The sequence below is a fragment of the Enhydra lutris genome, unplaced genomic scaffold (genome assembly GCF_002288905.1).
Source record: "Enhydra lutris kenyoni isolate GAN:26980312 unplaced genomic scaffold, ASM228890v2 scaffoldscaffold47, whole genome shotgun sequence".
Lineage (NCBI taxonomy): Eukaryota > Metazoa > Chordata > Mammalia > Carnivora > Mustelidae > Enhydra > Enhydra lutris.
The window spans coordinates 8,821,999-8,848,020 of record NW_019154131.1 but is presented as its reverse complement, the minus strand read 5'-3'; the positions used below and the strand labels follow the sequence as shown (position 1 = coordinate 8,848,020).

Sequence of the window (26,022 nt, the reverse complement as noted above, 5' to 3'; positions counted from 1 at the left end):
CCTTTTTGTTCTGGTGGCTTTAGATCTTCCCTCTGTCTTGGCCTTCAGCAGTTTTACTATGACGTGCTGTGGTAGTCAGCCTCTGGGATGGAGGTGATCCCTGCCTTCTGGTGTTCACGCTCTTGTGTGATCTCTTCTCTTTGAGTGTGGGGTCACTTTATTGATTTGCTTCTGATGACAAGAATATGGCAGAAGTGATTGTTTCTTCCTGATACCTTTAAAGATGTTTTCACAGCACTCTCTATAAATTTTCTGATTGATCTCAATGGAAGGGTTAACTCTGATGTAGCTTTTCCCACAGGGTCAGCTTAATTGTGTATAGAGAACCAAAGAGAATTTTTTTGTTTTGTTGGGATGCTGTTACAGAAGCAGCTCTCTTAGCACACCTCCAAATAAGTGGCTCGCTAGACGGAAGGATACTGTTCTTCAAGGCGTATGTATGGCTGATGCTCAGAGTGCAAAACACTTATTTTCAGACATTTTCTTGTGTGTACTTCTGCAGCTGTCCCCAGATAAATGTGCATTCATCAGAGTCATTTTTAGAGCTGTTTTGCCTGTCATAATTATTTTTATAGTTATGTGACTTTGTTATATAATATACAAATTTATGGCAAAGGATTTTTTTCCATGAAAACTTAAATTCTTTTGAAAGACTACATAAATGAATTGATAAAACAGTTATTAGTAAATTGGTTGTGTGTAGTCAAACTGTAAAACACTGAAGAAAGATCTCATAAAAATCCTGGTTTCTTAAATTATTTCTCAAGTGTCCACATTCTTGCTTCATCTTAAAGAGACTGAGATGGAAAATAATGCCATATTAAATGAGTGCAGTTCATGTAAAAAGGAAGTGGGGAGCTCTCATGCATCAAGATATTTGTGAATGAATGTACCCATGCTTTAAGTTAAAATAAAGTACTTAGGTTATGTAGCTGTCCTGTGTTATGAGTTCTACCTTATCTGGCCTTTTGAAATAACAACCAGTTTCTGTTCTGACTGCATCCTTTTTTTTTTTTTTTATTAAAGATTTTGTTTGTTTATTTATTTATTTATTTATTTAAGAGAGGGAGAGAGAAAGAACACAAGTGGGCAGAGGGGTGGAGGGACAAGCAGACTCCCTGCTGAGTGGGGATCCTTACCGGGGAGTATCCCAGGACCCTGGGATCATGACCTAAGTGGAAGTCAGACACTTAAACAACTGAGCCTCCCAGGACCCCTCTGACTGCGTCTTAAAAGAAGGCTTGATCTATACTTCTAAATGTGAAGGGTGTTTCATCCTGCCTTTTTACAAAGAATTTTGACTTTTTAATTGAGTAATTTACATAATCTTCATTTTATTACGTTTTAGGTATTAGCACTAATTCAGATCCATAAATTAAGTTAATGTGTTTATTTACTAAAACCATAAAAAGCCTTTTTAGATTGAAATATTCAGCCAGAACTTAAACAGAGAACAGATAATTATTTAGTGACTCTTGCTCATTTACTAGCAACTTCCATAAATCATACAGATTGTTTATCTGTATATAAAAATCACCAGATAGTTGTGTTTTCTTCTGTTTATTTTATATTTATAAACCAAGATGGGAGTCAAGATTTTTTAATTAAACATTTTGCTGTGTCTGGTGTGAACAGGTCTATCAAGACAAATAAGATCCATTCCTGTTTCTCAAGGAGATTATAGCTCAGTAGCCATTTTATTAAATAGTTACGGCAGAGTCAAAGGTGCCTTTGTGCTTTTTTCTGAGTGTAAATCTGCACATTTAAAAACAACCCTTTTGTATGATGATATAATTAAATTGTAGTTTTTATTTTTTTTTTTTATTTATTTATTTTTTTTATTATTTATATTTGATTTATTTAAACTAAGAACAAAAACACTTCACCCATTTCTCCCATGCCCCTCCCCACTCCCTATCTCCAGAAATCACCAATTTTTTCTCTGTATCTGTGAGCTTTTAAAAAAGATGTATTTATTTTTAGAGTCCACATCTATCATAGAGTATTTTTTGCTTCTTGCCTAACTTGCTGCACTTAGCATAATGGCCTTAGGGTCCATCCATGTTGTTGTAAATGGCAAGATTTCATACTTTTTTATCACTGAATAATTTTTTATGACTGAACAATACTCCAAATATTGGAATGGATATGGCTGAATAATATATACTGCAATTTCTTTATGCATCCACTGATGGACACTTAAGTTGTTTCAATATATTGGCTATCATAAATAATGCTGCAATGAACGTGAAGGCACATGTATCTTTATGAGTTAGTGTTTTATTTTTCTTCAGATAAATATTCAGAAGTAAAATTGTTAGATCCTATGACAGTTCTAGTTTTAATTTTTTGAGGAAATTTCATACTGATTTCCATAGTGGTTACACCATAAATTGTAGTTTTTAAATACGTGATCTCTTTAACCTCTACCCTTACATGTACATAGACCTCAGGGGCCAAGAGGAGACAGGAGGAGTCATTGACATTGGTAAAAGCCTTAACAAATTTGGAAAAGACCATTGATATTCAGTACTTTTCTGTGATTCTCATAGTACTGTACTTGTTCTGGTCCTGTAACTTTACTTTTGAGTGCCTTCACACCTAGTCTTCCATAAAATCAGAGCTTCTGTTTCATCAGTTAACTTCATATAGATAAACTCTCTATTCTTGGAATGTGATTTGTTCATTCTGGCTTACCGTAGCAGAAGTCCAAATATTTTTCTCCTATGGAAACATACTATAGGCATGAGGTCTTGGTGTGTGGGATCCTCAGCCTGTCACAGATTTCATTATGCCATCTGCTTCAACCTGAGCAGTGTATCTTCTGCTGGCAGACTTTACTGAAGTTGCCATGGCTCAGGATTAAAAAAAAAAAAATCAAATTTGGCATAAGGAGCTTGCTTTTGAAAAAATAATAATTGATCATTCCTGCTGTAGATTTTAAAATAACCATTTGAAAGGATTCCCAAAACCCTCTTCTCAACTCAGTGATCTCTCTTTCATTTGTGATTGTAGATAGCCAGTATAATATAAGCCAGTATAAGTTGGGTTATTGGTAACTTTGTTAACTTACTGAGTCTTCTGTTTAATTTTAAGGACAGGTAACACGCTCTTAGGCATGGGTTAGTGATACGTTATAAAATATTTTGATTGCTCTGTCAATGTAAATTTTACCTAATGTCTTATTTTTAGAAATGATACCTCAAATGACCGTTTCTTATGTGTATAGTACATAGGAACAACTTCCTGAAAAAATCCAGATCATAGTCTACTTATTAGGTGTGTGCCTTTGTGTAATATTGTCATCTGAAGGGGCGCCTGGGTGGCTCAGTGGGTTAAAGCCTCTGCCTTCGGCTCAGGTCATGATCCCAGGGTCCTGGGATCGAGCCCTGCATCGGGCTCTCTGCTCAGTGGGGAGCCTGCTTCCTCCTCTCTCACTCTCTCTCTGCCTGCCTCTCTGCCTACTTGTGGTCTGTCAAATAAATAAATAAAAATCTTTAAAAAATATATATTGTCATCTGAAAAATGGAAATAATGATAGTGGGAGAGTTGTTGGGAGATGAAATCAGAGTAAGTCCCTAAAAAAAAAAAAATTTATTCTGCAAATGTATATTGAATACCAGCTCGGTGCAAGGCACTCCTGTAGAGAATGAAGGACATAAGAGAGAACAAAATAGTCCAATTCCTTCACTGGGGAATTCTACATTCTAGTCTGTCCACAGAGAGTGGGATGGAAGCTCTGTGACAACAGGGTCCATGGCAAGTGCCAAGAAGAAAAACGGAACAGGGTAGGCTCGTGGAGCATTAATGGTGGGATGCTGTCTTGGGTAGAGTTGTCAGGGAGGGCGTCTCTGGGATGAAGTTGAGCACACCTGTATGAAATTAAGCAATAAGCATGTAGATGTTGGGGGAAGGATGTATTTGGCTGATAGGGTGAGCAGTTTGCTTTGAGGAACTGTGAAGGGGTCAGTGTAGCTGCATCCTGCTGGGTGAGGGACACAGTGCAGGAGATGAGTTCAGAGAGTGATCCAAAAGTATTACTGATTTACTCTTTCTGATAAATAATTGTGGGTAAAAATTTGCAGTACAGACATCCTACAGAAATGGGAAATTATTTAGCTTTAACCTGATAATCTGTGTAATAGACACATACAAGTAATCATGGAATGCTTTTCCAGAATGGAATGATCTTTTTTGTCATTGTTATTACTTATGTCATTGTATCTGGAGTTAGCCAAACTGCAAGGCTTGAGGGCACAATCCTCCGGATTTCCAACTCTGTTGGAGACTTTTGATACCAGGAGCAAACAGTTAAGGTCTGACTATGATGTTAGAGGGAAGAATCCACAAAAGACCACCTTTACTTCTGAGATGAACTTCAAGTTCTGGATGTTCCCCAAACCACCCTCAGGTATGATAATTCAGTATAAGGACCTACAGAATTTATTGGAAGCTTTTCTACTCATGCTTATGGTCCATTGAAAGGAAAGGATCCAGGTATAAAATCAGCCAAAAGAAGAGACGCATAGTACAGCCTGAGGATTTCAAATATGAAGCTTCCATTTTCCTCACAAAATGTTTCCTTTTCAGAATTGGTGTGTGACAGTATGCACAGAGTCTTGCCAACCCAGGAAGCTCATCTGAGTTTGGTGTTCAGAAACTTTATTAGGGTATCATTTCATAGGCATGATTGACTGCCTATGTGATTTAGCTTAGTGTCAGTTTGGGCAGGTATCTTGTGGACTTGGAGTTTACCATGAATATCTGGAAGCTCCAAGGGTTTAGAGGTTCCTTCCTAGGAGCTGGGAATACAGGTCAGACCTCTTTTCAGGAAAGACCAAATTCTTTGTTATGTATATTATTCTAAAAATTTAAGAATATAAAAGATTAAATGGCCCGCTCTCTCAGGGACAACTAATGTTATTATAATATTTTATAATGTGTATATTTTTCCACATTTAATATAAATATAAACATCTTTTTTGAATGTGCACCGTGTCATACTGTACACATTGGTCGATAGCTAGCCTTTTGCACTTCAGTGTGCATGTGAATATGTATGTTTGTGTGTGTTTTAATGGCTACCTTAAAGTTGAACACTGGAGGTAGGTTTTGACATTTTTCTTACCTAATAAAAACAATGCTGCATTGAACATCCTTATACACACATCTTTGTGTATTATTCTCATTTTTCTCTTTGAAATTAATTTCTTGAAATTCAGTAGCTCAATCAAAGGAAATGGAAATTTTGAAATTTTATATGTAGTTTATTATTACCCCTCTGGATGTTTTCTACAAAATAGTTTATGGAATGTCAGACTTGTTAATAATCTTCATATTGCTCTCAGGTAAACACTACAACATCGGCAATTTCAAATGTTGAATATGCTCACATTCCACATCTCAGCCCAGCTGTAATTCCTCCTCTGCAAAATGAATTGTTCTTATCATCTTCAAATAATGGGAATCTGGAAGCATTTACAGGATCTGGTACTGCACATGTCAATGGGAAACCTGCTTGTGATGAATTTGATCAACTAATCAAAAATATGGCCCAGGTAAGAATATTTCTACTTGTTAGTTAAAATAGAACAGTGTAATCAAGTCCTGAATAATTGGAAGAATATGTATATGTTTATATTACATTATATAAATATGTAATATATATTATTAAAAATATTTATGAGGACATTTTTAACATCTGAAAAAATTGAAATGGAAAAGAAGTGAATTTTGTGTGAGATTGGATGGTCAAGAAATTTTTGTTTCATTTTTCTTTTTTTAAATTCTTCAGGATCAATAATAAAATACATTATTCTAGGTGATGAGTGATAAAGGTTATCTGAGGAAATTCTTCTAAATTATTTTTTTAAACTTAGTAATACCACTAATAAAATAACTGAATTGAGTGATTAACTTTCAGTTTTATTTTTTGCCTTGTTTCCTGAACAGGGTCGCCACGTAGAAGTTTTTGAGCTCCTTAAACCTCCATGTGGAGGCCTTGGGTTTAGTGTTGTGGGACTCAGGAGCGAAAACCGGGGTGAACTGGGAATATTCGTGCAGGAGATCCAAGAGGGCAGTGTGGCCCACAGGTAAGACTTCATGGCATCATCTCTGTTTTTTTTTTTTTTTTTTTAAAGATTTTATTTATTTATTTGTCAGAGAGAGAGAGGGAGAGAGAGCGAGCACAGGCAGACAGAATGGCAGGCAGAGGCAGAGGGAGAAGCAGGCTCCCCGACGAGCAAGGAGCCTGATGTGGGACTCGATCCCAGGACGCTGGGATCATGACCTGAGCCGAAGGCAGCTGCTCAACCAACTGAGCCACCCAGGCGTCCCTCATCTCTGTTTTTGATACTGTATTCAGAAGGTGTTGAAGACCTTGGGAAAATTTAGAGAAAGAAAATGAATAAAAACAGAAACTTAATGTAACATTTTATTAATCAATTTTTAGAAATTTTTAACATTACTGTGATAAAAAGCAAGTCCTTGGAAGGGAGAGTATCTTTTAAATGCAGTGATAATCACTTTTTAAAAAGAAAGGAAAGGAAAATTTGAGTAGGACATTAGTCTCATGATTATTAAGTGGGCTCTTTTTGATTAGATTTAAAAGTTGCAGTATTGGAAAGTATACAAGTGACCCATGATAACTTGAGCTGTATTTTTTAAATATGTTCAAAACAACAACTAAACGTATCCACCTTTGCTTTTATCTAAGACAAAACATACCGGTTGAGTGAGTAGCTATAAAGAAGGTGGCTTTTAAATGGGAGAGATTGATTAGGAGTGGATAACTGGAGCCCAGACTTAAATTTTTAAAAGTAAAATTGCAGGGAAAAGCTTAAAAAGTGTGGACATTAGAAAACTGGCTTAAAAGTAACCTGAAAATATATGCCAAAGAAGCTGTCATTTTCTTGAGAGCTGTCAGATGTCTTCTTCCCCTTTCTTCATTCCTGCTAGAGATGGAAGATTGAAGGAAACCGATCAGATCCTTGCTATCAATGGACAGGCACTTGATCAGACAATTACACATCAGCAGGCTATCAGCATCCTTCAGAAAGCCAAAGATAATGTCCAGCTAGTTATTGCCAGAGGCTCATTGCCTCAACTCATCAGCCCCATAGTGTCCCGGTCTCCATCTGCAGCCAGCACAATTTCAGCACACTCTAACCCGGTGAGTACATAAGATTTGTAAAAGGGACAGATATTATTTTTCTAGTTCTTTTTGGTAGTCTACAGATTTCTGTTTCTTGTAGGTCATTATATTTCATGAGTTTTTCCTATTTTATTCTTTTATCTCTCCCTCACTGGAATATTAGTTATTTAACTATAATTAAGTTACTACCTTCTAAGTCAACTTTTACCTTTCTTTATGTATTCTTCTAGTTGACCACATTCCTCAAAAAAAAAAAATCCATTTTTCAATATACCTGATTCTATCTGTAGACAGATAATAGTCTTGTTTTTGCTTTATAAATTATAGAATTATAGTCTTTGAGTTAGCAATCAGTGACTTTAAGGAGCCCTCTAATTTGAAATCCTGTGAAGCAAGATTTTATAGAAGATAATCTTAACAGGTGATGATTTTTCCTTGATCTTTTCTTTTTTTAGAAGTTCTACAAAGGATCTTGCAAATCAGTGCCTATCTTCAACTGGTTAAATGCGGTTACTAAAAAGATGTATTGATAATTTCAAGAATGACTATATCAATAGCAGTAACAATCTGTTGAAAGGGAAGTATACTAAATGAAAGGGACATTGTTAAGGCTTATTATTATATCCGAACTCCATTATTTGATACCAATCACAAAATAATATTCACAAAAATCTCAATCATAATAAAACTTTAGTTTTCCCCAATTTTTTCAAATTCATATAGGACTTTTGTTTTCAGGTTCACTGGCAGCATGTGGAGACTATTGAACTGGTGAACGATGGATCTGGACTAGGATTTGGCATCATTGGAGGAAAAGCAACTGGAGTGATAGTAAAAACCATTCTGCCTGGAGGAGTAGCTGACCAGGTAAGCTACTCCAGTAGGTGTTTTATGTTGCTTTATCAAATTATATGCCTTCATCTTTTATATTTTCTCTTAGGAAGAACAAACTTTGGCCTTATGTGATGTCAAAGAAGCTGGGTTAGAAGCTTCTGTTTTGTGGGGCTTTTCTGAAAGTGTGTTCTTAACCCTGGGAGAAAGATCTTTGAAGAGGGACATTGATGTTAAGTTACAGTTCTTTTTATTTATTTTTTTAAAGATTTATTTATTTCAGAGAGAGAGAGAGAATGAGAGAGCAAGGAGGAGGGTGGAGGGAGAGGGAGTGAAAGAATCTCAAGCTGACTCCCCGCTGAGTGCGGGGCTTGATCCCAGGACCCTGATATCATGACCTGAGCCAAAATCAAGAGTTGGGGGCTTAACCAGCTGAACCAGCCAGGCACCCCTTAAGTTACAGTTTTAGGCAATGATCTTAAGACTTTTGTAGAATGACAGACTAAAGCCCAGGTTATGGATTTGATCATTATAGAGGTAGCTACCCTTTATTTTATGATCACAAATTGTATTTGTAAAACTAGTCAGCTGCTTTACAGCCACAAGGTATTATGGAAGGAAAAATACTTTATTATTGAGAGAAAAAACAAGTCCCTTTAGTGATGGGTCACTTGTGTCATCTTTGTAAATGGAGCACAGCCTATTTTTATCACTCGGAGTAGTTTGTGCTGGTATTGCCATTTATGCTCTGTGACAATGCTGGAATATATGTGAGAAAAATTGTTGTAAAGTTATCAGTTATAACTTACATTTTAATTTGAGAAGTTCTAGTGTTAAGTGACTTTTTCTTTGGTTATAACATTTTGTTATAAAGTCGTTTGTTTTTGCATTGTATGTTTAAACTTAACCTAGTTAAGTCAGTTCATAAAATATTTCTCATATTCCTAAATGAAAGGCCTGTTTAATGGCAGCTTTATCAGTAGAGGTATTGACAGTAGCACAGTAGTATGAATATTTCCTCCCTTTTAAATATTAGCCAGCCTCTAACAGTATTTAATGAAATTCCCCTAGTTGACTGGTCTGCAATAAATTGAGCTTTGTCTTCAGTATAGAACTGCAGTACCCAGTACTGTAGCTGCTTGTAACTACTTGCTACTTCTAAAATTCAAGTTTAAATTAATTAAAATTAAATAAAATGAATGCCTAGGATTCCTGGATGATGTAGTCAATTAAGTGTCCGACTCTTGGTTTCAGCTCAGGTCATGATCTCTTGGGTCGTGAGATCAAGTTCTGAGTTAGGCTCCATGCTCAGCACAGAGTCTGCTTAAGATTCTCTCTCTTGTCCCTCTGTCCCACCCCCCACCCATCCCAACCCCGCTTGAGCTCTCTCTAAAATAAATAAAGGAAATTTTTAAAAATTAAATAAAATGACAAATTCAGTTCCTTGGTTGGACTGGATACATTTCAGGTGCTCTATAACCACATGTCACTAGTAGCTGCCATACTGGATGATGCAGAACATTTCTGTCACTGCAGAAAGTTCTAGTGAATAGTGTTTGTATAATAATAAGACTCCATCTAAATTTTCATCTATTTCATTTGAAAATTATTCTGTTAGGGAGATTTTTAATTGAAAGTATAAGATAGAAATGTGGTATTTGTTCACTGCTTTTTAGTGGTTTTTCTGTATTTTTTGAGTAATGTGTATTTGCATATGCTTCATCTTTGCTTAGTGGCATTTTCTTTTCTTTTTTTCTATTTCTCAAAAAACTTATAAAAGACCTAATATTTTCCTATATACAGTGGGTAGAAATCAAATTGAAATGCTGTTATCAACTATTGATTTAAGGAATGTTTGTGAATTTCAGTTACTTATATCACATTGAATAATGTTAAGATGCATCAAAAGACAGTTAAAATAATAACCACATGTTTCATGTTCTGAGATTGGTAATTCACATTACTGCTGTTTTTAAATTATTTTCTTTCCCTCATTTAGGATTTCCCTGGTGAAATTAAAATATTAGTAGCCTGATTAATGGATCTCTTTATTCAGCATGGGCGATTGTGCAGTGGAGACCACATTCTAAAGATTGGTGACACGGATCTAGCAGGAATGAGCAGTGAGCAAGTAGCACAAGTGCTCAGGCAGTGTGGAAACAGGGTTAAATTGATGATTGCAAGAGGTGCCATTGAAGAACCAGCAGCACCCACCTCTTTGGGCATCACCCTTTCCTCATCCCCATCTTCTACACCGGAAATGCGGGTAAGTAGATAGAAACAGTTACTCAGAACCTCCATAGACAGTAACATTTAGATAATAGTGACGTTTCGGAACTAGACTTAATGATATTCATAAATTAGTGCTAAAGAATGAAAATTCAAGTGTAGATTCAGCACTAATAACATCTTATTAATTAGGAATCATGTGTAACAGATGAAAAATAGGTTTCTTTAAAAAATTCTAGATTACTCTTTTACATTTTTCTCTAAGCACATTTTTGAGGATAATCTTTTGAAAGATGATAAAATTTTCAAGAATTATTTGCTACTAATAATTCAATGTTTAATTTTATCTTTCTTTTATTTAGAAGGCTCTCTGTTAGGTGGGCTGTGAGTTCTAATCATTCTCCTTCAGTCACTTCCCTTTTAGTATCTGTTTTGTAGGAATAGGGGTAGGAGTATCAACAAAATAATTTTATCCAAAAATCTCTTATATATTTAAGGACAGAATTACACCCAATTTCTAGGTAAGCTCTATAGCAAATGCAAGTCCTGTATTCCTTTCTCATAGATCTAAAAACATCTATCATTTTTTTTCTGTTAAAGTTTTTCTAATTAGTTGCTACAGATTCTTTTTTAATAGCCTAACCTCCTCCACAAGCCCTTTAAAACTTTATTAGAACACTTGAAATTTCCATGATTCTGTTGTTTTTAGGATTGAGTTAGTTGCTATTTTTTGCAGAGGAAAAGAAGTAAAGAAAGAAAGCTTGTGTATGAAAGTATTTAAATCACATTCTTTTGTGGTAAACAAAACATTTATTCAGCAATATATAAATGAATGCACTACCGAAAACCACTTGATGTAATTGAAAGCTTAGAAAAATATCTATTCTGTGCATATCATCATTTCTGAAGCTTGTGCCCCTTTTAAAACCATTCGATAGTCAAATTGCCACCCTCTAAAATAGCACTCGCATAAGTCTTATTAAAAATAGAAAACACATTTGTTTCAATTGAAGCAGATTTCATCCTGTCATTTTCTTGTAATTATCTAAACTTTAAACTTTTGCTAAGTTTGCACAGATAATTATGTGCAATGAAAAAATAAATCAAACTTTACTATAAAATTATATCTCACTTAGATGGACTATCAGTGAGATACAGTCAGAGTTTGCTTAAAGAAAATAAAAAAAAATTACCAGCAAGCCCCAGCCTATATGTCCATTCGAGCCTTCGTTCTGTTGTGATCTTTGTAAGGTTCTCTGGGGAATCTGCTGGTACCACACAAGCACATAATGCCAGAAGCTTGCTGATGACTTACTGCACCAGTCCGCTAACACTGAATTCAGAGAACCTTGCCCTTCAGTCCAGTGTATAATTAATCACAGTTTTCCATGGTAGAGAAACCTGTTGTCAGCTGTCTTTTAGGAATGAAGATCAATGCAGAAAGGCATACTTTCCATATAAAGAGCTTTTCAAGTTAAAGTCTGAATTTACAAAACAAATACAGTACAACAATTTTAAATAGCTCTATGTTGCATTTCACAGGTTTTCAAAATCACCATCAGTATATTAATAAAATATCTGGAAGATAGGTTAACTGCACTCGTGGTGTTAGCATCAGCTATCCACTTAAGATAGCAGTAGAAGCAAGTTAGTGGACACTGTGGCTCCTGTATTCTACTAGGCATTTTACACCCTGCAGAGCATTTTAAGACCAGGGGTTTTGCAACCCACTTACCTGTATGTGAATTCTGCCTTTAGTAGATTGCTTACTGTTTGTCCTTGAAAAGGTTTATATTCCTCACTTTCCCCAGAGAAAAACTGATAGGAATTTTACCTCCCTTATAGGCTTATTTTAAGGAGTAAATTAAGACATGTCAAGTGCCTGTTATGTAGAACCTGCTCAATAAATGCTAGTTGGACTTGTTACTCTTATTCCTGGTAGACAGTTGAGCAAAGCAATGATTAGAAAAATTCAGATTTGAACATGTTGACCTGAATTCAAAGCATAAGTTCTTTCAGTTGTAGAAATAAAGATAACCATGCTGAAAATAGAGCTTGTTAATAACAGACTATTTGATTTTTAAAATTTTGTATACACAAATAATAATGCATTTCTTTGATAAGGGGGTGTTCATCCTTACTGCTGACATTACTTTTGAGTAACAATGTAATGCTCAGTTCATGTTGTCATGATTGGAGGAGTAGTCCTTTTCTAGCGGAGTTCTTTGCCATCTTATGATATATTATTCCTAAATATAGGTTGTTGCCTTTTGAATTTAAAGGTTTATTTAAATTTAAATTTGAAGGTTGTTTACAGGTTTATTGTCCTGCATATTTATTGATTGATTTTATTTTAGGTTGATGCTTCTACTCAGAAAAGTGAAGAAAGTGAGACATTTGATGTAGAACTCACTAAAAATGTCCAAGGATTAGGAATTACCATTGCTGGTTACATTGGAGATAAAAAATTAGGTAGTTTCAAATTTTTTTTTTTAAATTTGGGAATTGCCTCTAATATCTTTGTCTTGTAAAATAGTGAATTACTATTCTGTATTTTCAGATTGTTGGATAAATTGATCAAAAACTTCCTTAGGAATAATACACTGTAGAAAACTCTGATACTGTGCTTGACAGACAAAATCACTGTCTTATTCTTGAGACTAAGTTTCTGTTGGTTTTGTTCCTATGGTTTGTTGATTTATATTTATTCAAAATTAGGACTTTAAATTTGGAGAATAAAGGATGGATAGTTTTTGAGTGTGCTTTGCAAATAGTAAAAAAAAAAAATCCAAAAACCCTATTTCTAATCTTAGAACCTTCAGGAATCTTTGTAAAGAGCATTACAAAGAGCAGTGCTGTTGAACATGATGGAAGAATCCAAATTGGAGACCAAATTATAGCAGTAAGTAACACATTTAATAAGAGCTTTGTTAATTTTCATGGTTGATAAATGCATTCTCCTAGTTTGCTCAGTTTTGAGAACTACAGTTAGCTCCATACTAATTTAAGCTTTTTGGTGATTTGAAGCTGTCATTACAATTACCCGTTTTGTTGTTTTGTGGAAGAGCATTGGATAGAAGCTTCACTGATCTCAATTCTAAATAATAGAATAATTTCTGATATATCTGATTTCTGGTTGTAATGAGTTTGTTACATTATTATACTTTAGTTGCAGACAATCTAAAGACCAGATATCATAATGTTTGGTGTACTTGAGTCTGAATTTTGGGATGTGTGCATTTTTTTTAATATCAGTGGAATGAGACTGTGTTGTTGTTGGCTCCATGTCCAGGGCTTCTTTTAGCTCTAAGAATATACAGGAATAAAAGAAATAGATCTTAACTCCCTCTTAATCAGATCAAGCCCGTCATTGTTTTTATAGTAACTTCAGTATGTTTTGAGCATATTGCTATTCAAGGCAGTGTACAGAAGAATACAACTTCAGTTCAGTGTTTTGCAAACTGGGCTGCCCTAGGTACTCCTTAAAACACAGATCTGAGAGACCCTACACCAGTGGCTTCTTGGTCAAGTAAGTTTAGCAAAAACTGATAAGGTCTCTTAGGGATTCATAATGCACATTGAAAAATCGAAGACTCGGGGAAGTTCTGCAATTAGAGAAAAGTCAGCTATTTTACTTTGGGTTTTCCTAAATTTTTGTAATCGTGGGCTCCTTTTTCCTCAAACATCTATTAATATTTTTTTGGAAGACATTTTGGAGAATACTATTTATCTTAATATATATTTGTTTATGTTTAATTACGACTTTGTTGTTTCTTTGGGATTTTATTATGATAAGAATGTAGAATGTTAACGTAAGATTCCTTGTTCATAGTGGCTTTATTCATAATAGCTGAGATGAGGAAGAAACCGAAATGTCCACCGATGGATGAATGGATAAACGAACTGTGAAGGAGCCTGATGTGGGACTCGATCCCAGGACGCTGGGATCATGACCTGAGCCGAAGGCAGCTGCTCAACCAACTGAGCCACCCAGGCGTCCCTCATCTCTGTTTTTGATACTGTATTCAGAAGGTGTTGAAGACCTTGGGAAAATTTAGAGAAAGAAAATGAATAAAAACAGAAACTTAATGTAACATTTTATTAATCAATTTTTAGAAATTTTTAACATTACTGTGATAAAAAGCAAGTCCTTGGAAGGGAGAGTATCTTTTAAATGCAGTGATAATCACTTTTTAAAAAGAAAGGAAAGGAAAATTTGAGTAGGACATTAGTCTCATGATTATTAAGTGGGCTCTTTTTGATTAGATTTAAAAGTTGCAGTATTGGAAAGTATACAAGTGACCCATGATAACTTGAGCTGTATTTTTTAAATATGTTCAAAACAACAACTAAACGTATCCACCTTTGCTTTTATCTAAGACAAAACATACCGGTTGAGTGAGTAGCTATAAAGAAGGTGGCTTTTAAATGGGAGAGATTGATTAGGAGTGGATAACTGGAGCCCAGACTTAAATTTTTAAAAGTAAAATTGCAGGGAAAAGCTTAAAAAGTGTGGACATTAGAAAACTGGCTTAAAAGTAACCTGAAAATATATGCCAAAGAAGCTGTCATTTTCTTGAGAGCTGTCAGATGTCTTCTTCCCCTTTCTTCATTCCTGCTAGAGATGGAAGATTGAAGGAAACCGATCAGATCCTTGCTATCAATGGACAGGCACTTGATCAGACAATTACACATCAGCAGGCTATCAGCATCCTTCAGAAAGCCAAAGATAATGTCCAGCTAGTTATTGCCAGAGGCTCATTGCCTCAACTCATCAGCCCCATAGTGTCCCGGTCTCCATCTGCAGCCAGCACAATTTCAGCACACTCTAACCCGGTGAGTACATAAGATTTGTAAAAGGGACAGATATTATTTTTCTAGTTCTTTTTGGTAGTCTACAGATTTCTGTTTCTTGTAGGTCATTATATTTCATGAGTTTTTCCTATTTTATTCTTTTATCTCTCCCTCACTGGAATATTAGTTATTTAACTATAATTAAGTTACTACCTTCTAAGTCAACTTTTACCTTTCTTTATGTATTCTTCTAGTTGACCACATTCCTCAAAAAAAAAAAATCCATTTTTCAATATACCTGATTCTATCTGTAGACAGATAATAGTCTTGTTTTTGCTTTATAAATTATAGAATTATAGTCTTTGAGTTAGCAATCAGTGACTTTAAGGAGCCCTCTAATTTGAAATCCTGTGAAGCAAGATTTTATAGAAGATAATCTTAACAGGTGATGATTTTTCCTTGATCTTTTCTTTTTTTAGAAGTTCTACAAAGGATCTTGCAAATCAGTGCCTATCTTCAACTGGTTAAATGCGGTTACTAAAAAGATGTATTGATAATTTCAAGAATGACTATATCAATAGCAGTAACAATCTGTTGAAAGGGAAGTATACTAAATGAAAGGGACATTGTTAAGGCTTATTATTATATCCGAACTCCATTATTTGATACCAATCACAAAATAATATTCACAAAAATCTCAATCATAATAAAACTTTAGTTTTCCCCAATTTTTTCAAATTCATATAGGACTTTTGTTTTCAGGTTCACTGGCAGCATGTGGAGACTATTGAACTGGTGAACGATGGATCTGGACTAGGATTTGGCATCATTGGAGGAAAAGCAACTGGAGTGATAGTAAAAACCATTCTGCCTGGAGGAGTAGCTGACCAGGTAAGCTACTCCAGTAGGTGTTTTATGTTGCTTTATCAAATTATATGCCTTCATCTTTTATATTTTCTCTTAGGAAGAACAAACTTTGGCCTTATGTGATGTCAAAGAAGCTGGGTTAGAAGCTTCTGTTTTGTGGGGCTTTTCTGAAAGTGTGTTCTTAACCCTGGGAGAAAGATCTTTGAAGAGGGACATTGATGTTAAGTTACAGTTCTTTTTATTTATTTTTTTAAAGATTTATTTATTTCAGAGAGAGAGAGAGAATGAGAGAGCAAGGAGGAGGGTGGAGGGAGAGGGAGTGAAAGAATCTCAAGCTGACTCCCCGCTGAGTGCGGGGCTTGATCCCAGGACCCTGATATCATGACCTGAGCCAAAATCAAGAGTTGGGGGCTTAACCAGCTGAACCAGCCAGGCACCCCTTAAGTTACAGTTTTAGGCAATGATCTTAAGACTTTTGTAGAATGACAGACTAAAGCCCAGGTTATGGATTTGATCATTATAGAGGTAGCTACCCTTTATTTTATGATCACAAATTGTATTTGTAAAACTAGTCAGCTGCTTTACAGCCACAAGGTATTATGGAAGGAAAAATACTTTATTATTGAGAGAAAAAACAAGTCCCTTTAGTGATGGGTCACTTGTGTCATCTTTGTAAATGGAGCACAGCCTATTTTTATCACTCGGAGTAGTTTGTGCTGGTATTGCCATTTATGCTCTGTGACAATGCTGGAATATATGTGAGAAAAATTGTTGTAAAGTTATCAGTTATAACTTACATTTTAATTTGAGAAGTTCTAGTGTTAAGTGACTTTTTCTTTGGTTATAACATTTTGTTATAAAGTCGTTTGTTTTTGCATTGTATGTTTAAACTTAACCTAGTTAAGTCAGTTCATAAAATATTTCTCATATTCCTAAATGAAAGGCCTGTTTAATGGCAGCTTTATCAGTAGAGGTATTGACAGTAGCACAGTAGTATGAATATTTCCTCCCTTTTAAATATTAGCCAGCCTCTAACAGTATTTAATGAAATTCCCCTAGTTGACTGGTCTGCAATAAATTGAGCTTTGTCTTCAGTATAGAACTGCAGTACCCAGTACTGTAGCTGCTTGTAACTACTTGCTACTTCTAAAATTCAAGTTTAAATTAATTAAAATTAAATAAAATGAATGCCTAGGATTCCTGGATGATGTAGTCAATTAAGTGTCCGACTCTTGGTTTCAGCTCAGGTCATGATCTCTTGGGTCGTGAGATCAAGTTCTGAGTTAGGCTCCATGCTCAGCACAGAGTCTGCTTAAGATTCTCTCTCTTGTCCCTCTGTCCCACCCCCCACCCATCCCAACCCCGCTTGAGCTCTCTCTAAAATAAATAAAGGAAATTTTTAAAAATTAAATAAAATGACAAATTCAGTTCCTTGGTTGGACTGGATACATTTCAGGTGCTCTATAACCACATGTCACTAGTAGCTGCCATACTGGATGATGCAGAACATTTCTGTCACTGCAGAAAGTTCTAGTGAATAGTGTTTGTATAATAATAAGACTCCATCTAAATTTTCATCTATTTCATTTGAAAATTATTCTGTTAGGGAGATTTTTAATTGAAAGTATAAGATAGAAATGTGGTATTTGTTCACTGCTTTTTAGTGGTTTTTCTGTATTTTTTGAGTAATGTGTATTTGCATATGCTTCATCTTTGCTTAGTGGCATTTTCTTTTCTTTTTTTCTATTTCTCAAAAAACTTATAAAAGACCTAATATTTTCCTATATACAGTGGGTAGAAATCAAATTGAAATGCTGTTATCAACTATTGATTTAAGGAATGTTTGTGAATTTCAGTTACTTATATCACATTGAATAATGTTAAGATGCATCAAAAGACAGTTAAAATAATAACCACATGTTTCATGTTCTGAGATTGGTAATTCACATTACTGCTGTTTTTAAATTATTTTCTTTCCCTCATTTAGGATTTCCCTGGTGAAATTAAAATATTAGTAGCCTGATTAATGGATCTCTTTATTCAGCATGGGCGATTGTGCAGTGGAGACCACATTCTAAAGATTGGTGACACGGATCTAGCAGGAATGAGCAGTGAGCAAGTAGCACAAGTGCTCAGGCAGTGTGGAAACAGGGTTAAATTGATGATTGCAAGAGGTGCCATTGAAGAACCAGCAGCACCCACCTCTTTGGGCATCACCCTTTCCTCATCCCCATCTTCTACACCGGAAATGCGGGTAAGTAGATAGAAACAGTTACTCAGAACCTCCATAGACAGTAACATTTAGATAATAGTGACGTTTCGGAACTAGACTTAATGATATTCATAAATTAGTGCTAAAGAATGAAAATTCAAGTGTAGATTCAGCACTAATAACATCTTATTAATTAGGAATCATGTGTAACAGATGAAAAATAGGTTTCTTTAAAAAATTCTAGATTACTCTTTTACATTTTTCTCTAAGCACATTTTTGAGGATAATCTTTTGAAAGATGATAAAATTTTCAAGAATTATTTGCTACTAATAATTCAATGTTTAATTTTATCTTTCTTTTATTTAGAAGGCTCTCTGTTAGGTGGGCTGTGAGTTCTAATCATTCTCCTTCAGTCACTTCCCTTTTAGTATCTGTTTTGTAGGAATAGGGGTAGGAGTATCAACAAAATAATTTTATCCAAAAATCTCTTATATATTTAAGGACAGAATTACACCCAATTTCTAGGTAAGCTCTATAGCAAATGCAAGTCCTGTATTCCTTTCTCATAGATCTAAAAACATCTATCATTTTTTTTCTGTTAAAGTTTTTCTAATTAGTTGCTACAGATTCTTTTTTAATAGCCTAACCTCCTCCACAAGCCCTTTAAAACTTTATTAGAACACTTGAAATTTCCATGATTCTGTTGTTTTTAGGATTGAGTTAGTTGCTATTTTTTGCAGAGGAAAAGAAGTAAAGAAAGAAAGCTTGTGTATGAAAGTATTTAAATCACATTCTTTTGTGGTAAACAAAACATTTATTCAGCAATATATAAATGAATGCACTACCGAAAACCACTTGATGTAATTGAAAGCTTAGAAAAATATCTATTCTGTGCATATCATCATTTCTGAAGCTTGTGCCCCTTTTAAAACCATTCGATAGTCAAATTGCCACCCTCTAAAATAGCACTCGCATAAGTCTTATTAAAAATAGAAAACACATTTGTTTCAATTGAAGCAGATTTCATCCTGTCATTTTCTTGTAATTATCTAAACTTTAAACTTTTGCTAAGTTTGCACAGATAATTATGTGCAATGAAAAAATAAATCAAACTTTACTATAAAATTATATCTCACTTAGATGGACTATCAGTGAGATACAGTCAGAGTTTGCTTAAAGAAAATAAAAAAAAATTACCAGCAAGCCCCAGCCTATATGTCCATTCGAGCCTTCGTTCTGTTGTGATCTTTGTAAGGTTCTCTGGGGAATCTGCTGGTACCACACAAGCACATAATGCCAGAAGCTTGCTGATGACTTACTGCACCAGTCCGCTAACACTGAATTCAGAGAACCTTGCCCTTCAGTCCAGTGTATAATTAATCACAGTTTTCCATGGTAGAGAAACCTGTTGTCAGCTGTCTTTTAGGAATGAAGATCAATGCAGAAAGGCATACTTTCCATATAAAGAGCTTTTCAAGTTAAAGTCTGAATTTACAAAACAAATACAGTACAACAATTTTAAATAGCTCTATGTTGCATTTCACAGGTTTTCAAAATCACCATCAGTATATTAATAAAATATCTGGAAGATAGGTTAACTGCACTCGTGGTGTTAGCATCAGCTATCCACTTAAGATAGCAGTAGAAGCAAGTTAGTGGACACTGTGGCTCCTGTATTCTACTAGGCATTTTACACCCTGCAGAGCATTTTAAGACCAGGGGTTTTGCAACCCACTTACCTGTATGTGAATTCTGCCTTTAGTAGATTGCTTACTGTTTGTCCTTGAAAAGGTTTATATTCCTCACTTTCCCCAGAGAAAAACTGATAGGAATTTTACCTCCCTTATAGGCTTATTTTAAGGAGTAAATTAAGACATGTCAAGTGCCTGTTATGTAGAACCTGCTCAATAAATGCTAGTTGGACTTGTTACTCTTATTCCTGGTAGACAGTTGAGCAAAGCAATGATTAGAAAAATTCAGATTTGAACATGTTGACCTGAATTCAAAGCATAAGTTCTTTCAGTTGTAGAAATAAAGATAACCATGCTGAAAATAGAGCTTGTTAATAACAGACTATTTGATTTTTAAAATTTTGTATACACAAATAATAATGCATTTCTTTGATAAGGGGGTGTTCATCCTTACTGCTGACATTACTTTTGAGTAACAATGTAATGCTCAGTTCATGTTGTCATGATTGGAGGAGTAGTCCTTTTCTAGCGGAGTTCTTTGCCATCTTATGATATATTATTCCTAAATATAGGTTGTTGCCTTTTGAATTTAAAGGTTTATTTAAATTTAAATTTGAAGGTTGTTTACAGGTTTATTGTCCTGCATATTTATTGATTGATTTTATTTTAGGTTGATGCTTCTACTCAGAAAAGTGAAGAAAGTGAGACATTTGATGTAGAACTCACTAAAAATGTCCAAGGATTAGGAATTACCATTGCTGGTTACATTGGAGATAAAAAATTAGGTAGTTTCAAATTTTTTTTTTTAAATTTGGGAATTGCCTCTAATATCTTTGTCTTGTAAAATAGTGAATTACTATTCTGTATTTTCAGATTGTTGGATAAATTGATCAAAAACTTCCTTAGGAATAATACACTGTAGAAAACTCTGATACTGTGCTTGACAGACAAAATCACTGTCTTATTCTTGAGACTAAGTTTCTGTTGGTTTTGTTCCTATGGTTTGTTGATTTATATTTATTCAAAATTAGGACTTTAAATTTGGAGAATAAAGGATGGATAGTTTTTGAGTGTGCTTTGCAAATAGTAAAAAAAAAAAATCCAAAAACCCTATTTCTAATCTTAGAACCTTCAGGAATCTTTGTAAAGAGCATTACAAAGAGCAGTGCTGTTGAACATGATGGAAGAATCCAAATTGGAGACCAAATTATAGCAGTAAGTAACACATTTAATAAGAGCTTTGTTAATTTTCATGGTTGATAAATGCATTCTCCTAGTTTGCTCAGTTTTGAGAACTACAGTTAGCTCCATACTAATTTAAGCTTTTTGGTGATTTGAAGCTGTCATTACAATTACCCGTTTTGTTGTTTTGTGGAAGAGCATTGGATAGAAGCTTCACTGATCTCAATTCTAAATAATAGAATAATTTCTGATATATCTGATTTCTGGTTGTAATGAGTTTGTTACATTATTATACTTTAGTTGCAGACAATCTAAAGACCAGATATCATAATGTTTGGTGTACTTGAGTCTGAATTTTGGGATGTGTGCATTTTTTTTAATATCAGTGGAATGAGACTGTGTTGTTGTTGGCTCCATGTCCAGGGCTTCTTTTAGCTCTAAGAATATACAGGAATAAAAGAAATAGATCTTAACTCCCTCTTAATCAGATCAAGCCCGTCATTGTTTTTATAGTAACTTCAGTATGTTTTGAGCATATTGCTATTCAAGGCAGTGTACAGAAGAATACAACTTCAGTTCAGTGTTTTGCAAACTGGGCTGCCCTAGGTACTCCTTAAAACACAGATCTGAGAGACCCTACACCAGTGGCTTCTTGGTCAAGTAAGTTTAGCAAAAACTGATAAGGTCTCTTAGGGATTCATAATGCACATTGAAAAATCGAAGACTCGGGGAAGTTCTGCAATTAGAGAAAAGTCAGCTATTTTACTTTGGGTTTTCCTAAATTTTTGTAATCGTGGGCTCCTTTTTCCTCAAACATCTATTAATATTTTTTTGGAAGACATTTTGGAGAATACTATTTATCTTAATATATATTTGTTTATGTTTAATTACGACTTTGTTGTTTCTTTGGGATTTTATTATGATAAGAATGTAGAATGTTAACGTAAGATTCCTTGTTCATAGTGGCTTTATTCATAATAGCTGAGATGAGGAAGAAACCGAAATGTCCACCGATGGATGAATGGATAAACGAACTGTGATATCTATCTATCTATCTATCTATCTATCTATCTATCTATCTATCTATCTATCTAATGGAATATTATTTAGTCTCATAAAGAAGGAAATTCTGTCACATCCTGCAACATGGTTGAACCTTAAGGACATTATTCGAAGTGAAATAAGTGAGTCACAAAAAAACAAGTACTGTATGTTTCCACTCACATGAGGTACCTAGAGTAGTCAAACTTATAGAAATAAAAAGAATGGTTGTTGCAAGAGTCTGAGTGGAGAGGTACATGGGGAGCTGTTTAGTGGGTACAGAGTTTCAGTTTCGCAAGGTAGAAACGTTCTGGAGATCTATGCATGACACTGAGTAAACTTAGCACTTCTGAACTTTTACAGGTAAAAATGGTTAAGATGGTTAATTTTTTGTTATGTGTTTTTTACTGCAATTAAAAAAAAAGGGGGTGCCCACTTCTACATTATAACTTCCTGAGTCTTCTTGGGCTTAGTTCTGTAAAACTAAGTACACTTGTTCACCCCTTGAAACCTATTGTGAAGATCAAGCTGTGCTTGCCACTTAAGTTGGCTATGACTTGGGAATGAGTTTTAACCACTGTCTCTTCATTTGTCATACAATGAAAATTAACTACGTTTTTTTTTTAATTTTGGAGAAAAGGAGTGGAGAGAGAGTGTGCATAGATATAGACTCTAAATCCATATCTATTACTGAATTAAAAATTGAAAACATAGCTAGGGTACTTTTTTCCCTGAGATATATATTTTATTTTATTTTACTTTGTTTTATTTTATTTTATTTTTTTAAAGATTTTATTTATTTATTTGACAGAGAGAGATCACAGGTATGCAGAGAGGCAGTCGGGGGTGGGGGGGAACGCGGGCTCCCTTTTGAGCAGAGAGCCCAATGTGGGCCTTGATCCCAGGACCTTGGGATCATGATCTGAGCCAAAGGCAGAGACTTAACCCACTGAGCCACCCAGGCACCCACGATACATATTTTAATCCATTAGAAAACTTTTTTTTAAAAAAATCAGCTTTTTTGAGATATAATTCACATAATCTACAATTTATTCATTTAAAGGGTATAGTTCAGTAGCTTAATTTAGTATATTCACAATTGTGCATCCATTATCACTGTCAATTTTAGAAACTTTTCATTTCCTTAAAAGGGAACCCCATACCCAGTAGCAGTCTGTCCCTAATTCTACCAACTGCCCAGCACTAGAAAACTACCAGTCTTTTTTCTGTCTCTATAAATTTGCCTACTCTGTATATTTCATGTAAGTGAAATTATGCAGTATGTGGTCCTTTGTGACTGGTTTATTCTGCCTGGCATGTTTTCAAGTTTCATCCATGTTGTACCATGTATCCATTCCTCATTTCTTTTTATAACTGAGTTATATTTCATTGTATGGATATACCACATTTTATTTACCCATTTATTAATTGATGGACATTTGGGTTGTTTCCATTTTTTGTCTGTTACGGATAACACTGCCGTGAACATTTATGTACCAGATTTGTATGGATGTATATTTTCATTTATCTTGGGTTTATACCTGGGCATAGAATTGCTGGATCCTATGATAACTGCTTAGTAAGCTTCATTCACCTACAAAATGGGGAAAAGGAAACTTTCCCTTGTATAATTTTTAGGAAGACCAAATGAGTAATTCTTTAAAATACTTGGTATAACACTTCGCATGTAAGTACAGTTTAATTAATGAAGCAGATCCTTACTGAAGGCCTGAAATAATTGCACATTTAAAAGCACAATATCTTTCCTCCAAACTTGTCATTATTTCCATTAAGTGGAACCTCACATAGGGTTTTGCTTAGGTAAGATCAGTAATAAAGGGAATTATTGACTTGAAAGGAGAGGTCTCCTTCGTATGAAGTGTTTTCTTGTTTTCAATAAAGTCACTTATCTTCACTGTTATCAGTGTTCCGACTTTTAACTTTTAGCAATATTCTCTTCCTTCAGAGTTAGGAGCATCTCAGACTCTGAGGAAACATCATGCGATACTTTTGGCCATGCATTAATTTTTGTGAAATATCACCATCTTGTGGACTTTTGAGATACTGGTGGTAAAGTTCCTCACACTGGTTGCATTTTCACAACTGCAGTCTTTGTTTTTCCTGGCTTTGTTTTGGTAGCAGCTGTTGAAGCTGAACTCCATTTTTATTTTGTAGTTGTCCAGGCAGTGAGAAGATTGAGAAATTATTTCTTGCTATTTTGAGGAGATATTGTTTTATTTTTAAAATTTTTTAATTAAAAAAAAGTTTTTTTATGAACATATAGTGCATTTTTAGCCCCAGGGGTACAGGTCTGTGAATCGCCAGGTTTACACACTTCACAGCACTCACCATAGCACATACCCTCCCCAGTGTCCATAACCCCACCACCCTCTCCCGAATGAGATATTGTTTTACAACATTAAGCTTACTTTAAGATTCCTGTTTTACAAATTGTGCTCTGTTGACCCCTAGGGTTTCACTGTAGACATTACAGGGGAGGGAATAGAGCGAATGATTCCATGTTATTCCGCTTTGTTTATTAGTATTGCATTTAAGAATTATTTGATCAGGGGCGCCTGGGTGGCTCAGTGGGTTAAAGCCTCTGCCTTCAGCTCAGGTCATGATCTCAGGGTCCTGGGATTGAGCCCTGCATCAGGCTCTCTGCTCAGAGGGGAACCTGCTTCCCCCTCCCCATCTCTGCCTGTCCCTCTGCCTACTTTGTCTGTCAAATAAATAAATAAAATCTTAAAAAAAAAAAGAATTATTTGATCAAAGGATTCTATTATATTTTAAAAAGTTGACCAAACTGCTCATCAGATGGAATCATATATTCACTCTTCTTAGATTGATGTATAGAAATCCTTGGTAAAAGCAGTATGGAATTATGATTGATTAAAAAAGAATATCGTGGAGCTGGGTGGCTCAGTTGGTTAAATGTCTGACTTTTGATTTCACTCAGGTCGTGATCTCAGGGTCTTGAGATCCAGCTCTGCACCTCGCCCCCCTCGCTCAGTGCAGAGTGTGCTTGAGAGTCTCTCTCTCTCTCTCCCTTCGCCCCTCTTCCTGCTCACTTGGTGGGCACACTCTCTCTCACAATCTCTCTAAAATAAATACATAATAAAATTAAAAAAATTATTAAGCAGGTAAGGAAGGAAAGGCATCAAATGCTGCTTTTGATATTCTGACTTTGTTAATAAGCTCCAGTTCTCTCTTACTATGTATCTCTGTAAGGGGCACTGCGGAAGGGCTGGGCTGGCTAGATTGAGTGTACTCAGGAGCTGGGGTTTTCTAGTTGTTTCAACTAGTAATTCTCTATCATTGTTCCTGCTAATTGTGGTGTCTGCTCTGTGCATTACGACGTTATTGGAGCTTTCCCTGAGAGAGCACATAGGCAGTCTCCTGCCCTTGCATCTAGTTCCAGAGCATTCTTGTCTGTGGTATGATTATGTCTGAAGCCCTGTCTTAACTCTGCCTGTGATCGTAACAGACCAGACCTGTCTGGGACCCCGATTTGGGCTTTGTTGACCATATCTCATATGTATGTTAAATGTAGTGGTATTTGAACAGAAACTTCTCTCAAGAAAGATTGAGATTTTCATGTTTTTTAATCACTCCTTCAGTCTGTTAATAATGCCAGCTTCAGAGTTCCTTCTCAGTGTAAAGTACTGGGCACTGTAATTTTGGGAAAATAGGTACCATTATTCCCATATTACAGATGAAGATAATGAGAAATCTGAACTGAGATCTTTTGAAATTGACTTTTGAAAGTCCATGGTTATTCCATTATACCAGTTTCTTCTGTGCTGGTACCATCTCTGACATTTGGGTAGGGAATATGTTTTTAAATTCAGGCCACCAAATTTTGAAAATAAAGGAAGACTGCAGTTTTTTAAAAATGTATCTGAGCTTTATTGCTATTAAGTTGATAAAATCATATGCACTTGAGTTTTTAAAATTAAACTGAATCTGTAAAGAGTCGAACAATAAAAGTCTATTGTAGGTAAAAACTTGTAATAAGTTC

The 26,022-nt window shown here is 35.1% G+C and overlaps 1 protein-coding gene across 1 annotated transcript in view; it reads left to right on the top strand.

Annotated features, from left to right (window-relative positions):
- LOC111156614 (multiple PDZ domain crumbs cell polarity complex component) overlaps positions 1-26,022 on the top strand; it is a 137,234-nt gene that overhangs the window by 21,173 nt on the left and 90,039 nt on the right. Inside the window, exons 3-9 of the mRNA XM_022517608.1 lie at positions 5,349-5,558; positions 5,953-6,092; positions 6,958-7,171; positions 7,892-8,020; positions 10,041-10,250; positions 12,571-12,685; positions 13,027-13,115. Coding sequence (XP_022373316.1) covers positions 5,349-5,558; positions 5,953-6,092; positions 6,958-7,171; positions 7,892-8,020; positions 10,041-10,250; positions 12,571-12,685; positions 13,027-13,115 — 1,107 coding nt within the window. The remainder of the gene's footprint in view (positions 1-5,348; positions 5,559-5,952; positions 6,093-6,957; positions 7,172-7,891; positions 8,021-10,040; positions 10,251-12,570; positions 12,686-13,026; positions 13,116-26,022) is intronic.